The sequence below is a fragment of the Bidens hawaiensis genome, unplaced genomic scaffold, assembly GCF_021521415.1.
Source record: "Bidens hawaiensis isolate Kalapana, Puna unplaced genomic scaffold, B.hawaiensis_p1.1 tig00003536_1, whole genome shotgun sequence".
NCBI classification, from domain to species: domain Eukaryota; kingdom Viridiplantae; phylum Streptophyta; class Magnoliopsida; order Asterales; family Asteraceae; genus Bidens; species Bidens hawaiensis.
The window spans coordinates 2,085,544-2,102,067 of NW_027491199.1; the positions used below are offsets into that span (position 1 = coordinate 2,085,544).

The following is a 16,524-nucleotide window of genomic DNA, read 5'->3' on the forward strand; positions in this document are numbered from 1 at the left end:
CCAGCGTCTTTGTCCCGTTCAATTCGAATGGTTCGATTATCAGGGCCTCAAAGCTCTATGGTCTTGTTATTGCAAATGATAAGGGCATGATTGTTGGATAACCAATCCATTCCAACTACTATATCAAAACCAGCAAGAGTCACGGGAAACAATTGGATGGGTAAAACGTAACCAGCTAACAAGATTTTTCCGTTTTCTAAGGCTTCAGAGATTTTAACGATTTTGCCACTAGCGGTCTCGACGCTTAAAGTTTTATTTAATTTCTTTAGAGGTTCGTTTAATAGACTACAAAAGCTATAATCTATAAAACTTAAATTGGCACCTGAATCGAATAAAACTCTAGCATATGTGTCGTTAACTAAGAGCGTACCGGTGATGGTTTCTGGCATGTCGATCGCTTTCTTTGTATCTAGGACGAAAACTCAGGCGTTTCCTTTTCTTGGCTCATTCTTGTGACCACTTCCACCCGCACCTCCAGCAGCGGGTTTGTTCTTTGGACACTCGAAGCTGAGATGTCCCATCTCCTTGCAGTTATAACATGTCATCGTCTTTTTCCAAAAGTAGGCCATTGCGTGACCGGGTTTGTGACGCGAGTCACAGACAGTTGCAGGCTGAGCAAAGTGGCATCGGCCTTTGTGTTAATTTTTGCAGATCTTGCATTGAGTGTAGTTGGAATTGGATCCAAATTTTTATTGCTCTACACTCTTGCCCTTGAATCGGGCACTTCCTAGCTTCTTGTGGTCGTTTGATGGCACCACTTTCTTGTCTTCCTCTTTATTGAGGATTAAACCGTTCATCAGATAACCAACTAATTCCATGGCGGAATCAACAGTTTGGGGTAAGTGAGACCTTACCATATTACGAATTTCTCGCGGAATACCCTATCTGTATCGGGTTACTTTGCTGGATTCAGGCGTCACCAGATGGGGCACACATCTACAATACTCGTGAAATTTGGTATTGTACTAACGAAGATTAGTTCCAACCACTTTGTGGGTAAGGAACTTGGATTGGATTTGGTCGGTTTCGTGCATTGGGCGAAACTTTGCCAGCACCATATCTTTGAATTCTTCCCATCGGAGTTGGTACAATAGTTCTCTACCCTTTCTCATGATTAGAGTGTTCCACCATTCCAGAGCTCTCCCTTGAACATGTGGGCCGTATATTGTATCTTTACTTGCTCGACGCACTTGTTGATTCTTATTATTTATTCCATTTTTTCTAGCCACCTTATTGTCGCAATGGCGCCCTTGTCGCCATAGAATTCTTTAGGGCCAAAGTTTTTAAAATCTTTGAACGAACAACTTTCAATTATAAGTTTCTTGAATTTTCAATTAAATTCACCTCGAGCATTTGAATCGTGCACGCTTTCTTCGTGATGAGACGGGTTAGGGCGTGACTTTGATTTTATGGATTTTCGAGATTGATCGGTGTGATGAGTTTGCCTAGATTTAGTTCTAAGGTGTGATTCGGATCTTACGGCTATATTTATCATGTCTTGTATTTGTTTCATGTATTGCTCTGGTATTTGTTGAGCTTGTTCATTTTGAGTGCGGTTGTCTTCCTCTTTTCGAGAAGCTTCCACATTGTTAGGTCCTTGGTTCTACTTTATGAAATAATTACATTATTTTCTTAAAACACACTTTTATTCATTTATATATATATATATATATTCTTATCCTTACTTAGAACGATTATCGTTCTTATTTTTTTTACACAACATAATGATTACATAACACACTTGACCACATTATTATAGTTCCTAATCCTTCATAAACTTCTTAACCATCTTCTTCATCTTATTACACTTGTGAAGAAGTTTGTCTCTCATCTTTTTCTTCTTACTTCCTTCTTTAGCAACCTTCTTCCTCAATTCGTCAGTGTGGTGCAGTGCTCGATCGATATGTTCCTCTTGGGATTGTGGCATGACGGTTGGGTATCCATATTGTGGCAGTGGGTCACGGTAACCCATCATCACGATGTCATAGTGATTTTTAGGATACGACGACGAGGTTGCTTCTTCTTGTTGTCGGATTTCATTTGCTTGTTTGGAGATTGTTTCTTGAAAGGGTGGAAAGTCAGGTGGAAATATGATCTTTCTCCCTTGAATGGATTGTACAAAAGGATCTTCAGGGTCATAGCATGGGCTCCTGTGATAGAAAGGATGTGTACAACCTTCATCTGGCGGACAATCACATTTTGAGTCGATTGAAGGTTCTTCTCTTGGTGTACTTACTTCTTCACATATTTCCTCATTGGGATCTTCTTCTTTTTCTGGGTCTTCCTCTTCTTCCATGGCCTTTGCTGTATCCATCACTAAAGGGTCCAGGTGATAACTTTCGTACGGTTGAATGACTCTCATCTTTGGTTTTTGAGAAGGTCCGTTATAGGTATTGGGGTGAGAATCGATGGAGTTGTAAACATATGTTCCAGTTTGCTATCGCCTTTGATCGGAATGACATTGCATCCAACCGGAAGAGTCGGAATCCGGTTCAATTTTGATTTGTTTATTGGTTAGCAATTTGTGGGACGGGGGTGGTACGTCGGGACATTGGATGGGTAATGCATCGGAATGTCGGATGGATGATACATCAGAACGTCAGATGGATGATACTCCTGGATGTTTGACGGGTGGTAACTTGGGATTTTTTGTGGGATGGTATTCTTGTATCGGTTGATCGCTTGGTAGATTGATCGGTATTTGTTTAGTGCCGGGAAAATAAACCGGTGTGTGTCGGTCAATAGGATGATCTTGGTTAAAGAAGTCTTCATAATAGTCTTCACTCATGTTGTCTTTTGGAATTGGTTCGTGGCATCCAGCTCTTCTTGCGTCGCGCATAAAACCTTCTATTACCTTCTTGAACGACATCTATGGGTGGTTTAGATTGAGGAGGGATAGAAAGGGTTACCAGCATATGTTATCCATATTTAAATTAAACAAGTAATAATAGAAATTATTATTCACTTGGATCGAATTTTAGGTATTATTAATTAATACTTAATTCGCTAAGATCGATGAATCTGATACCAACCTGTCACACCTCCATCTTAGGCCTAGCGTGTGACCAAAAGTTGGTACCATTTTTGTAAATAAATCAGAGTTACGGATTTGTGCGTAAATATTTGCGTGGATTAAAATATTAATATTTACATAAAACACGGGATTATAAAATACCAGTTTAATGTTACAAAAGATTACTTGTTTATCAAACCACTATTTACATATTTAATGTTTTAACAAAATAATATGAGCCATCAAATCGCCTAGTGGTCACTTCGTCTTTCCCAAGCGTCTAATCTTCATTACCTGTAAAACAGTTTGAAAATACGTCAGCAACACATGCTGGTGAATAAGCTAATGCAAAAATAATTTATTTACTTAATTATCCCTCAAGACATAACTTAGGTCTCGGCCCATCGTGGCTTAGGAATAATCAAGTTAAAATTTAAATACAATTATAAACTTAAGCTCAACTCGAACCGCTCAGCAAACACCGCAGTGTTTGAGATTACTTAGTTACCATCAGTATACACATGATTACCCTCTATCGGACGTAACTAAGGCCCGTTCCATCGCGGCGGAGGCATATAACCAGGTGTAGGGTGGTGTGCACACCATCTAACCACATATGTAAGGATCCAAACAAACGTACACAACAGCCTGAGGGCCATCGATTACTTTTGTTCATAATGTTTTAGAGATACGTAATCTCATGTAATTTTTTTACTTTGAATCGCTTAAACAAGTTATAAAAGTTTGGGGCGTATTCACCTCAGCTTCACATCACTAATCGGTTAGTCTTTCTTTAGCTATATCGGACCTATAGTACGAGCATAACATTTTGTTATTACTGGATCAATAATCTAGCTTTAGACCTTTAGTCTATTTTATATAATCTTTACCTCGGTTATATTTTCTATTCGAACCTTTAGTTCAAAATATCTTTTCTTTATTTAACAAGTTTTAAACCTTTAGTTTTATTTATTTACTTTTCTAAACACCACGTTTTGTCTTCTCGAAGAATCGTATACTTTATTTCTTTACTTATTATTTAAGAAACTATATTAATATTTTTATTACTTAACAAAGAATTTTTATATATTCATATCTCTTATTTATATTTTCTTTGTTTATATTTTCTTTTTCTTTTTGTTTTATTCTTCAAGTATCGAGTATACCCTCGACTAGGGTCTAATTCTTTTAATATTATATTAATATTTTATTCAAGCATTACCCCTACCTTGGTTTGCTTATATTTTATAGACTCTCGGGCAGCACCTCAACGCTGGCACACTTATTAAGGATCTTGATCAACACTTCTTGCACGTTAAACGAGGCTTGTCGATTGTTGGACTTCGTTGGCATGCACTTCGAGGCGGGGTGTCGGCTTGTTTTTTGGTGGCACGTACTTTGAGACAACGTCGTCGGATTATGGCACGTATTTCGTGGAAACTTCATTTTCGGCACGGATTTCGAGGAGGGACGGGCACGCTTTACGAGCTAGAGAGAGTGGAATTTCTAGAGTGAGTTATAACATGAGTGTGATGAAGGAATGGGCTGATGGCCCTATTTATAGGGCTGATCGAGCTGACCCATCGCGATACGCGATGTGTCTTTCCAAAGATCCATCACGTATAGCGATGGGATAACGGATCCTCTAATTATATTTTATTGGATAGCGATACACAATGAACCTATTCGGAGGTCATCGTGTATCGCGACTAGGCTTGTCGCGTAACCTAGTAGGCTTGCCACGTGTGCCACGTGGAGACACGTGGAGGGGCACGTGTCATCGTCTGTCAGACCATGTCATCGCGATACACGATGACGTTTTGTCTTTGGGTATCACGTATCGCGATAGGTTAAGAAAGCAGATTTTTCAATATTGATCCTTGTATTTTGATAAATTGGCATTTTTGATACAATATTTTCGTGATGTTACACCAAAAAAACCTATAACAATATCATATTTAAATGAAAGAGAATAAAATGTCCTTTTTTATGTTGTAACTTAAAAAAATACTAACGTTAAAAAAAGTTATGGTAATTGTAGGGGGAGGTTGGTTTAAACTAATATAAAAAATAATATATGATGAATGAGGCACCAAACTTGTAAGTACTCTTTAATTTTCAAAAGTCTATAAAGTGGCAGGTGAGTAATTATAAATATTTTTAAAAAACGTGAGATTTTTTGCTTGATAAACCATCTTGTCATTCTTCAACATGCTTTATTTACATGTTGTACTATGTGTTATATAATTTGTAAATTTCATAAGATCATAGTGTTTTAATTTTCCCTCTTCTCATATATTATTATATATATTATATATAGTGCGTGTGTATGTCACACCCCGAAAATCTTAACTTAAACGGCGGAACACTTTGACCAAGTCTTTCGGGTGGTGATAGACGCCGTTTCAGCCAATCACATTTATATTCATTTATAATGAAAGTTGAACTTTATTTAACCATCAGAATTATTACACGTGTCATATTACACGATTTTTATTCAAATTACAAGTTCAACATAAAGTCAACATTTTTCATTCAAGCACACGTCACTATTTTCCCGAGCTCTTCGCGAAGCTTCCATACTATATTAATTACCTGAAAAACATATTAAAATAATGATCAACACAATGTATTGGTGAGTTTCCCTTTATAACAAAATAGTCCATATATATATATATGTATATATATGTATGAATCGAAAACAACATCCATATAATGATCTTCTGTCATTATATCCGATATCAATTCGTGTGTAATCGTCACTACACCCCGAATTATATCCATGAATATCCCGTGTATAATGGCTTACCACCATTATAACACCAATCCGTGTGTAATGATCTACTATCATTACATCACCAAAACCATAGGCATTTTATTTCTTAAAACAAATTGTGCTGTTGTAGACGAGCAAAAAATACAACATTACGTATGACTATCATAGTTGATAACTCGATACATACCATACTCAAAATACACCCACTTTTAACCCAACGCGACTGGAAGTGAGGGGCGTCACCCTGATAGATCTACCCATATTTCTGTGCCCTTACTAATTCGGTTAACAATTATTAGCCAACTAAACTCATCCCTCATTAGACACAGTTTGTAAAATAAAATGCCTTTACAATAACAATAGGTTCCATATGAAATGAAGAATATGTTTTTCCCCCAAACACAATTAAATATCAATTTAAAACAATTCCAGTTAAAAACGAGGGAGTTCGATAGAGAAACTCACGGTTTGATTTTCGTTCCAGAATTTGTGTGTCCTATATTAGTACACGTTTTGTTAATAAAAACTTGGTTTTAGTTTTGTAACATCCTTTTAGTTTATTAATCTTAATCTAGTGTCCACACAAGCACATAAGCAATTAAGTTATTATAATGTTAACGAGTACACGTAGTTCGGTTTCCCGTTAACTATTTAAATAACTAAGTCAATTAATAAACAACTAAAATATATAATATATTTTATGTTTCAGTTGCTGGAAAGTTTTAAGAAAATATTAATCTTTTATTTTTCAGAAATCTTGTTAGTTTCGTCGGTTTTGTTGGTTTTATGTTTTAAAATGAACTGTTTCGGTTTTTCGTTTAAAATGTAACTTATAAATCATGGAAAATACTTGTTACATATATATTAATCAAGTTTATAAGTTAATTTGTGAAAATATATTATTTTTCATTTTTATTAATATTTTCTTAAAATAGCAACTTTTAACGTTTTCATGTCGGTTATCGCGACACGAACCTTTTAGGACTAAGTATTATCATCTTGTCATTTTCCCATATATTAACTTATGTTATATATGAGTATTTTATAACTTTAGGAGATGTTCTAAAACAGTCCCTAAGAGTTGTGTCGATTTCGTTTAAAAAGCTGATTTTTTAACCGTTAACGTTACCGACAAGTCAAATAAGTTGAACAAGTTTACACTAATCATCTTATAAACTAATCACACATATAATAACACATAATTCACCATAAATTCCAGTTTTGATCAAATCATTTCACAAGACACATTTAACCCAACTTTCAAGTTTCTAGTTCATATTCTAAGTTTATTAATAATGTTACTAATCAAGTTTTGTTATTTTTATATGATCAAATATCATATTAATACCTAAATGTCCAGGTTCAAATCATCATATCATTTATGTATAAGTTCAAGTAGTTCATTAACCAATCAAATTATGAATTTTCTAAGTGTTTAACTAACAAAGTTTCCTATTATAGTAACTTTTAGTTTTTGATAATTCTATCTATTTCAATCTTCCCACTTTGATTAAGTACAATTCTAAGTTTAATTTATTCAATTAGTTTGATAGAGTTTCATGCATCCTAAGTGTTCTATCCAATTTTGTTCTTTCAATTTAGAGTTAAGTATCATTTTGGTACCTGTGGTTTGGCCAAGTACGCAACTTTAGTACATAATCTCAATTTTGTGCAAATGGCTACCTGAATTTTGAAAAACTTGCACTTTTAGTATTATTTTTTAACTCCGTCTAATTTTCTCGTTAAGTCAGGGGTACTTTGGTAATTTCATTATTATTAGGTACTAAAGTTGCGTACTTGACCAAACCACAGGTACCAAAATGGTACTTAACTTTTATTATTATTATTATTATTATTATTAGTATTTCCTTTTCTCTTTTCTGTTTTGTCTCCAGTCCCAGGCCCCCCGTTTCCTGGCGTTGCTCTCCGGCTGCTAGAATCAGTAGCTACGTGTCCACCCTATTATCTCCTCCTTCACAAAATGCTTCCAAACTCCAATTTTATTCATCCCCAAACACCCCTCACCATATGGCCGTCGCCGCTGCAGCTGCTGTCACCGTCGCTTCTGCCACCACCACTCTTCAAAAATATCCGGTCACATTTCAATCTCGATACCCACAAATCCATTCCGTCAATTCACCAACTCTCTCATTCTCCGGCGGCCTCAGGCTCCGTGACCTAACCATCAAAACCAAACCCAGATCTCACCGCCTTCCACAGTCAACGCCATCGCCGCCTTCCATGGCCGACTCCACCATCGCCCTCGACAGCTGATGGATTCGAGTTCAGTTGAGGCGACGGAGAGGGTGTCTCGGTCGGAGAGTTTGGTGAGGCAGGTGGTGACACGGTGTTTGAGGTCTTGGGGTGGTGATGGTTGTAGTCGCATTGTGTTCCGATTGGAAGTTGGGGATGAAGTTGAAGTTGAATTTGATGTGGGTTTTGAAAAGGAAGCATCTTTGACTTGATTTTGACGAATCGGAGAGTCTTTGATTAGGGGTTGCTTCTTGCCGGATCTGATTGGAGAATTGGAATTGGAATTGGAGTTTGAGCCGATGGATCTTGGGCTGTCAGATGAATCAGGGCTTGAAGTGCCTGATGATTTCTTTGAAGAGAAGAATCTGCCTTTGAAGACCATGGTGTCATAATAATCTAGGGTTTTGTTTGAAGATCTGGTAATTAGTTCATTTGCTGATGCTGCTGCTGTTGCACTTCATCTTATGGATTTTATATAATAATAATAATAATAATAATAATAATAATAATAATAATAATAATAATAATAATAATAATAATAATAATAATAATAATGAAATTACCTAAATACCCCTGACTTAACGAACAAAATAGACGGAGTCAAACAAAAGTACTAAAAATGCAAGTTTTTCAAAATTTAGGTAGCCATTTGCACAAAACTGAAATTAGGTACTAAAGTTGCGTACTTGGCCAAACCACAGGTACCAAAATGGCACTTAACTCTTCAATTTATCATTCAACAAAGTTTCCTTATTTAGTAAGTTGTTTGCTAGTTCCATCAATGTGTTAACTAGTCCATCTTTTTAATCATGCATTCTATCTTAATTCAAGTATGCAATTCATCACATATCAAACACATTCATGCCAAGTATCTATATCAAAATAAAAAATTCAACTTTTCTTAAATTAAAGTTTCCTTATTTAGTAACTTTACCAATCTTGGTTAATTTTCAAGTTTCAACTATTAATTCTAGCATACAACCTATCTTACTTTCAATTAAATTATCCCATAACACTTTTTGATTTAACGATCCATTCAAAACCTCTTAATTAATCCAAAACCAAAAATCCCCAAATTTACAATTATGAACATATCCTTGTTTTGTTCATCTCTAACAATTTTCCATTAATCTAAGTCATTACTACCAAGCTAATAATCAATCAATCAATATATCAATCAATCATGCCCAGTAAAATCCCACCGACAGCAAAGCTATAAGTAGGGTCTGGGGAGGGTGGGATGTAGGCACACCGTACCTCTATCCAAAGGAATAGAGAGGTGGCTTCCAGAGAGACCCTCGGCTCTAAGTACATGTGAATGAAGCAAAATAAAGGAAATCAAGCTAATAATCAATAATCAATTTACATTTCGTTCCAACAACAAACCCTAACATCAAGTCCTTTCAAGTTCATCTCAAATATTCAAGAGATTAAAAACACCCAATATCAAACTTAACAATCAATGTAGGATCTTTATGATGTATGTATGCATGTGTAAATGAGCTAAATCTTCCTTCTTACACATACATACATACATACATACATACATATATACCTACGGTCCATATATATACACACACATTATCCATATTTTCATATTTCAAGCTTTAAACAACCTCAAGAACAACAAACCTTATGCATCCATATCTAAAAATCAATCAATCATATCTTTAAAACTTACTTGTTCTTTGAGGGTTTGAAAGATGAATATATTGATGAGTGAGAGTGATGTGCCTCCTAGCTTCCTAATAGCTTAATATTCTATCACTTGATCTAAACCTCCATGTTTCTTGATCTTGATTAATGTGTGTGTGTGTGTTTGTGTGTGTGTTTTGAATGTGAGTATGTGATGGTGTGTTTGTGATGTGTGTGTGGGTATGTATATATAGGAAGATGAGCACATGGTTTTTCAAGTAAAACCAAGGGTTGGAGACATGGTTTAAGTAAAACAATGGGTGGTGGCACATGGGTTTGGGTTAGTGAGTAGGTGTTTAAACAATAATCTTAAGTTTCCGTTTTAACGTATTACACACTTTAGCTAATCAATCGAACTCTGTTTTGATTAATTTTTATCAGGTTTGATCCGATATTAAATTCCTGATAATACAAGCCTAAGAAACTAATTTTTTGAAATAATTGACGTTGGGTCCTTACGTCGTTCACCGACACTTGGCTACTTATTTTGCAATTTTTGCGATTCGAGCCTTCTAAAATTAAGTTTATACATTGTCTCGATTACTTTAATAGGTATTTTAATTTTACAAGGTCATTTAGCCCCTTTAAGGATTTATTTGCTTTTTTGACTCGTTACCCAAGGTTATTCCATGTCAGGCTCGTTATGTGGCGATTTTTGCACTTTTTTTGACTTTGAAACGTCTAGATCACTAATAAAGAAGATTTTTCTCATAATGATGACATTGTATTGCTAATCGAGATTATATTAGTGAAATTATTGGGAGATGTCACAGTATATATATAATAAAAAGAAATATCTAAAATAATATTATGTCTAATAAATGTATGTCTAGTGGGGCGACAAGTTATGCCTTTTGGGTCGAAAAGAGGCTGCAACACCCCCCCACCCCCCGGGCGCGATATGTTGGGGGTGGGGGGGGGGGGGAATACATTTGTCGCTGGTGTATGTTTAAAAATAATTAATAAAAAAATAAAAGAGGGACAACACCCTAAAATAAGAATTGTCTCTCTGTTGATGTGACACTACGTTTCGAAAATCCCCCATTATATAGCCTTTCACTACAAAAGCTTCAAAATATTTTTGACAAAGCTCATTCAAAAGCTTTAGGCCATGTTTGAGATTCCTTATATACACTTCCTTTTGACTTATTTAAGAAGTTTTTGATAAGTTACAATATCTTAACTTATCAAAACTCTTTTTTCTTTCTTTGAAAGCTTAAAAAGGTCATATTATCCAAGCATTCTTTTAACTTATAAAAGTCAATAAGTTATAAGGAGATAAAAAATAAAGAATCCTAAACACCCCATTAATATAAAGCTTTTAAAAAATAACTTTTTAAAAGATAAATAAGCAAATCTAAAAGCCTCAAATATCACTTAGGCTAAACGTAGTGGGCGAGAAAAGGGGCTATTTTGGGGTGATTTTTTGGAGGAACACCGCCCCCCCCCCCCCCGGCGATAATTGGGCGAAAAGGGGCGGGGGCGGCATATATTTGTCGCTGCGAAGATGGAAAGAAAATTATATTATAATAATAATAATGCCGTTGGGTAACGGCTATATATATAAAAAAAATTAATTTAAAAACTTAATATATATATCAAACTTTATCTAACCATTTTCACCTTATCATACACAAACACAAACATAAAAATACCAATCATTTTTATTATTTTCATATTTCTTCAAACTCAATGAGTTCCCCGGATTCCACGAACTCTATCGAGATTTTGGATTAATTAATAAACGAGAGTCGAAGAATTCATCAGATTCACCGACAAGTGGCGGAAGAGCATTTAGAGGTCACGAACGCGGTTCGGGCCGTCGTCAATAACATGGTGTCCGACTTTGCTCCATCTATGGCACCACGTAGACGGTCATATATCCTTCGGGATCGTACGCAAGCGAACGCTCGTTTGATGAAGGACTACTTCGACGACTCACCTACATTTAACGACGCCATGTTTCGACGTCGTTTTCGGATGTCTAAGCGTTTATTTTTGCGCATCGTTGGAGATATGGAGCGGGAGTATGAGTATTTTCAACAGAAACCCGATGCAAGAGGATATTTAGGATTCTCCGCCATCCAAAAGTGTACTTCGGCTATACGCATCCTCGCATACGGCAACACGACCGATATCAATGACGAGTATTTAAAGATGGCTGAGAAAACAACGAGAGATGCGTTGGAGAATTTTTGCATCGGTAATATTTAAATTGTTTGTATTAACTATTGTTTTTAATATAAATATTGTTTAATAATTTATTTGTATAGGGATAATACAATTATACTCTCGTCGTTATCTGAGGATTCCTACTTCAAACGACCTGACTCGCATATATGATGTACACGAAAGCAAACATTCTTTTCCAGGCATGATCGGGAGTATAGACTGCATGCAATGGGAGTGGGCCAACTGTCCAACCGCATGGCGAGGTCAATACACTCGTGGTGACCATGGAGTGCCAACGGTTAGTCTTCAAGCCATTTGTTCACACGACCTCTGGATTTGGTCAGCCTTCTTCGGCTCAGTCGGGTCCAACAACGACATAAACGTTCTCAACGCGTCACCCGTGTTAGAGTTACATCAGCCGTAGCATACCAGTCTTACCGTTTTATGCCAACGATACCTTCTATCGTCACAGATACTATTTGGGAGATGAGATATATCCAGAAATACTCGATCATCGTCAAGACGTTTCAAGACCCTATCGAAGAAAAAAGAGATTATTTTAAGAAGAAGCAAGAGTCCGCGAGAAAGGATATCGAGAGGTGTTTCGGGGTTCTAAAAAACGTTGGCATTATGTGAAAAACTCTTGTCGTGTATGGACGTTGGCAAAAATGAGCGATGCCATATATACGTGTATCATATTGCATAATATGATTTTAAAAGACGAGGGAAAAGCAATATGTCAACACTATATACCAGGAAGCGTTCCAGAACAGTTCCCTGAACCAACCCAAGACCAACGAACGTATAACATTCACCAGCTCACATCAAGTGATATACATAACCAACTGAAAGCGGATTTGGTTCAACACGTGTGGGATAATCGCCCCGTTGAGGAGGACGAAGACGAGTACGAGGACGAAGACGAAGACGAGGAGGAGGACAATAACGACGACGGGGACGAAGACGAAGATGAAGACGAATAGATTAGTTTTTTTATGTATATTTATATTTCGGTGTGTTTTTTTTATTTTAATTTATTTTTATTATTCGTGTATTTTTTTTAGTTTATGTATTTTTTTGTATTTATTTTTTAATTTTAATACATTTTTATTTAATTATTTAAATAAATTGGTTTTTATTTAATTAGTTTAGTTATAAAAAGAAAATAATAAAAAAACACATTGTGGGCCCAACTTGTAGCCCTACACCATTGCACTCTAAAAACAAATTTCCACTCCATGCTGACCGGGCGCCACGTTTCACAATTCACCCCTAATTGTAACCCCTCCAGTACAGTAAACATAAGAAAAGAATTGAATTGGAGAATAATAATAATAGTAAATTTTCTCGTGGTTGGTGATCCACATTAAAGTCGGAAAGCTATAAATGCTGGTTGATGCCTGTTTCTTCCATCCCTTAACCACGAAGTATTATTATTATTAATAATTTCAAGAAACCCTGCCTGCCTGCAGCAAATCATTCTTCTCATTCTTATTCTCAATCAATGGCGTTTTACTCTTACCCATCTCCTTTTACTTTTACACCCACCAACATTCTTCACATTTCATCCCGCAATTTCAAACATTTCTTCACCCCTGCACTTGCTCTCATCGTTGGCAATCTCTTCTCTGCAATCTTCACCTTCTTCTTCGCCTTAGGTATGTATATATGTATGCATTTTATATTCTAATTTTGGGGTTTTTTTTTACAATTCCCAAATATGATCATCATTTGTGTAATTAGGTTCAGGGTTTTGGGATTTCATCTTTTCTTTAATTCGCAAGATTTTTCTTTATATATTCTTTTGCTCATTTGATCTTCATTATGACTTCAAATTTCTTTATTTCAGTTATTCATAGATGAATCTTTATTTTCTAAATATGACTCGTGAACATACAACCTTAGCATTCCAGGATGAATCTTTGTTTCCTGAATAAAATAAAAATATTTAGAGGAAACCATGTTCACACACCCTTAAGCATTTCATCATGAATTATCTTTATATCCCTAGCATGTAGTTGAAAAGAAAGTGTCTTCCCTATTAAATTTGTAATCTGATATGAATTTGATATGTTGCAGTTGGAATATTATTAGGAGCGATGACAGGGGCCTTAATCGGTCAAGAAACCGAGAGTGGGTTCGTTAGGGGGGCTGCAGTTGGAGCAATTTCAGGTGCTGTGTTTTCAATAGAAGTCTTTGAATCTTCACTTGTTTTGTGGAAATCAGATGAATCGGGAATCAGTTGTCTTTTATACTTGGTCAGCAATTTCGCTTTCTCAACACAATTCAAGAAATAAATCATAAGAAATGTTTCAAATATTTAATCTTTTGTTCGTTCTAACTAACTTTCGTTACATGTATCACAGATTGATGTCATTGTAAGCTTGTTAAACGGTAGGCTTGTTCGCGAACGTTTTGGTCCCGCCATGTTAAGTGCAGTTCAAAGTCAGGTAAATTCTTAAAATGTAATTACCTGCGTTCGTTTTCCACTAAAAAATCTCTATTTAAAAAAAGTGTGTACTTTTTTTAATCTTTTTTCATGACCCATTTTGACTTTATTTAGATGGGAGCTGTTGAACCCGGCTTTGACGAACTTCATAGCATATTTGATGTTGGCGGATCTAAAGGCTTGCCCGAATATTCGGTTGAAAAAATACCCAAAATTAAAATTACTTGCAGCAATAATGTGGATAATTCCAGGGACAGGATCTCCTGCTCTGTGTGCCTTCAGGTACTAAAAAGGGTATTTTAGTCATTTTATCAAACGTCAAACAGTTTTATCTTGTTGGACCGAATGACTTGGTATATATTTGCTCTAAAAGAATGCTTAAGCGTCTAGATTTAGACCGTTCACATGTGAATCATGCTTGTTTCATGAACATTCACTTCAAAATATGGTATCGTTGAAGGGTATTTTGGTCAATTCATTGAACGTCAAAGCTTTCAAAGTCAACTTCTTCATGAAAATATTGATCTAATTTTGATATTGACTCAGGATTTTCAACTTGGAGAGACTGTGAGAAGTTTGCCACAATGTCATCACATGTTCCATCTACCATGTATCGATAAATGGCTAGTGAGACATGGGTCATGTCCACTATGTAGAAGGGATCTGTAAATTTGGGTCTTTTGTAGTTTCGGTGAATCCCCAAATCGAAGTTTTTTTATTTGTCACAACTTGACGCTATGGTTTCTTTATTTGTAGAATTAAACCTTGCGTTTTAGCATGTTTTGTTTTGTATATGTGTAATGATACCAACGAGGGGATTATTTGCGTATATGTACATATCGTATAGTTTTGAACGATGCACTTTGTTCGTTGTTTTTACTGTGTATGTGCATCGTCTAATTAGCAAAGTCAAAACTTTATTCAAATTCCAAAATATCAAAATGAATAACTAAAAAGTTAATAGTTAAAACAATTGTATAAGAATCTGGATCTGTTGTTGAGAACCTATTTGTTAGCAAAGTTTCAACATGAAATATAAAATGATTTACTCTTGAGCTAGCCGGACATGAAGCTGGATAATTAATCTTCTTTTGTTACGTAAAAGTTATTTAAGTTGTATGGTTAATTCAACTTTTACATATAAAAGAGCTTTTGTTACCTTTATTATGAGTATATATATCAAGATCCAAAATTCCAAATCATCTTCAAATCTTAATTTATTAAAATTAAGATACAACCACCTCTGCCAGTATGATCCTAACTTAATATTTTTTACTGGTGAATACTCACCAACTCAGCTCTAAGTTGTGTATCTATATTTATGTCTTTTAAGAGATCTTTTATTGTGTATATAATATTAATTTGAAATTTAAGAAATTGTACAAGTTCTCAACAATAGGGGAAAAAAACCAGAAACGTTGTACTGAAAACTATAATGCAAACTAACTTCAAATAATAAGTAATGGTTGCGTCACATGTCACAATTTTGTGAGCCAAAAGTTATTTTTAATGCATATCTATACCTAATAATAAGTAATGGATGCGTCATATGTCATAATTTTGTGAGCCCAAAGTTATTTTTAATGCATATCTATACCTAATAATAAGTAATGGTTGCGTCACATGTCATAATTTTATGAGCCCAAAGTTATTTTTAAAATTTACGCAAAAGATATAACTAAATAAATCTGGTTTCTCTAATTCTCTTTTAGCTGTAACAAACCATCACAAATTTCAGGATTTCTAGCTAAAATCTTCATTACCAGCATTTAGAAAGGCAAAACAGATATTATATCATATATGGAATAACTTTTGGAACTATGTCAGATATTCAAAATGGGCTATATTTAATGAAAATATAATATGATTTGTTACTTATAAACCACTTCTGTTATTTTTTTCTTAATAGAACTCAATTTTTTTTGCAATAAAAAACAGTCATGTTACTTTCTTTAATTCAAACGAAGATATTATATAACCTGTATCACTATTTTAGACATCTGATCAATAGTCAAACGACTTTATTAAACGTATCAAATGTTTTACTTTTTTATGGAATTGTATATGATATGTTGTTTGTTAGCTTACGAAAGTTACAATGACTTGAAAATTTGGCAACTTGATCGGTAGTTGAGTTTATTAGTCGATTCTTCCATCCGATAGCTA

The 16,524-nt window shown here is 35.1% G+C and overlaps 2 protein-coding genes across 2 annotated transcripts; both read left to right on the forward strand.

Annotated features, from left to right (window-relative positions):
- Positions 1 to 11,444: 11,444 nt before the first annotated feature.
- LOC143623694 (uncharacterized) lies at positions 11,445 to 12,333 on the forward strand. The gene is made up of 2 exons (XM_077094538.1): positions 11,445 to 11,940; positions 12,011 to 12,333. Exons 1-2 carry the CDS (start codon positions 11,571 to 11,573, stop codon positions 12,331 to 12,333), a joined length of 693 nt encoding a protein of 230 aa, XP_076950653.1. The 5' UTR covers positions 11,445 to 11,570.
- Positions 12,334 to 13,391: 1,058 nt separating this feature from the next.
- On the forward strand, positions 13,392 to 15,182 carry LOC143623719 (NEP1-interacting protein-like 1). The gene is made up of 5 exons (XM_077094560.1): positions 13,392 to 13,567; positions 13,989 to 14,167; positions 14,276 to 14,359; positions 14,473 to 14,640; positions 14,905 to 15,182. The coding sequence occupies exons 1-5, from the start codon at positions 13,414 to 13,416 to the stop codon at positions 15,025 to 15,027; spliced, it is 708 nt and encodes a 235-aa protein (XP_076950675.1). The 5' UTR covers positions 13,392 to 13,413; the 3' UTR covers positions 15,028 to 15,182.
- Positions 15,183 to 16,524: the final 1,342 nt, after the last annotated feature.

Bases quoted from the DNA above. Each gene is read 5' to 3' on its own strand.
- LOC143623719 (XM_077094560.1), top strand. From the start codon at position 13,414: ATGGCGTTTTACTCTTACCCATCTCCTTTTACTTTTACACCCACCAAC. The intron at 13,568-13,988 runs GTATGTATATAT...GATATGTTGCAG, and splicing joins CACCTTCTTCTTCGCCTTAG to TTGGAATATTATTAGGAGCG. The intron at 14,360-14,472 runs GTAAATTCTTAA...GACTTTATTTAG, and splicing joins TAAGTGCAGTTCAAAGTCAG to ATGGGAGCTGTTGAACCCGG.
- LOC143623694 (XM_077094538.1), top strand. From the start codon at position 11,571: ATGGTGTCCGACTTTGCTCCATCTATGGCACCACGTAGACGGTCATAT. The intron at 11,941-12,010 runs GTAATATTTAAA...TTATTTGTATAG, and splicing joins GTTGGAGAATTTTTGCATCG to GGATAATACAATTATACTCT.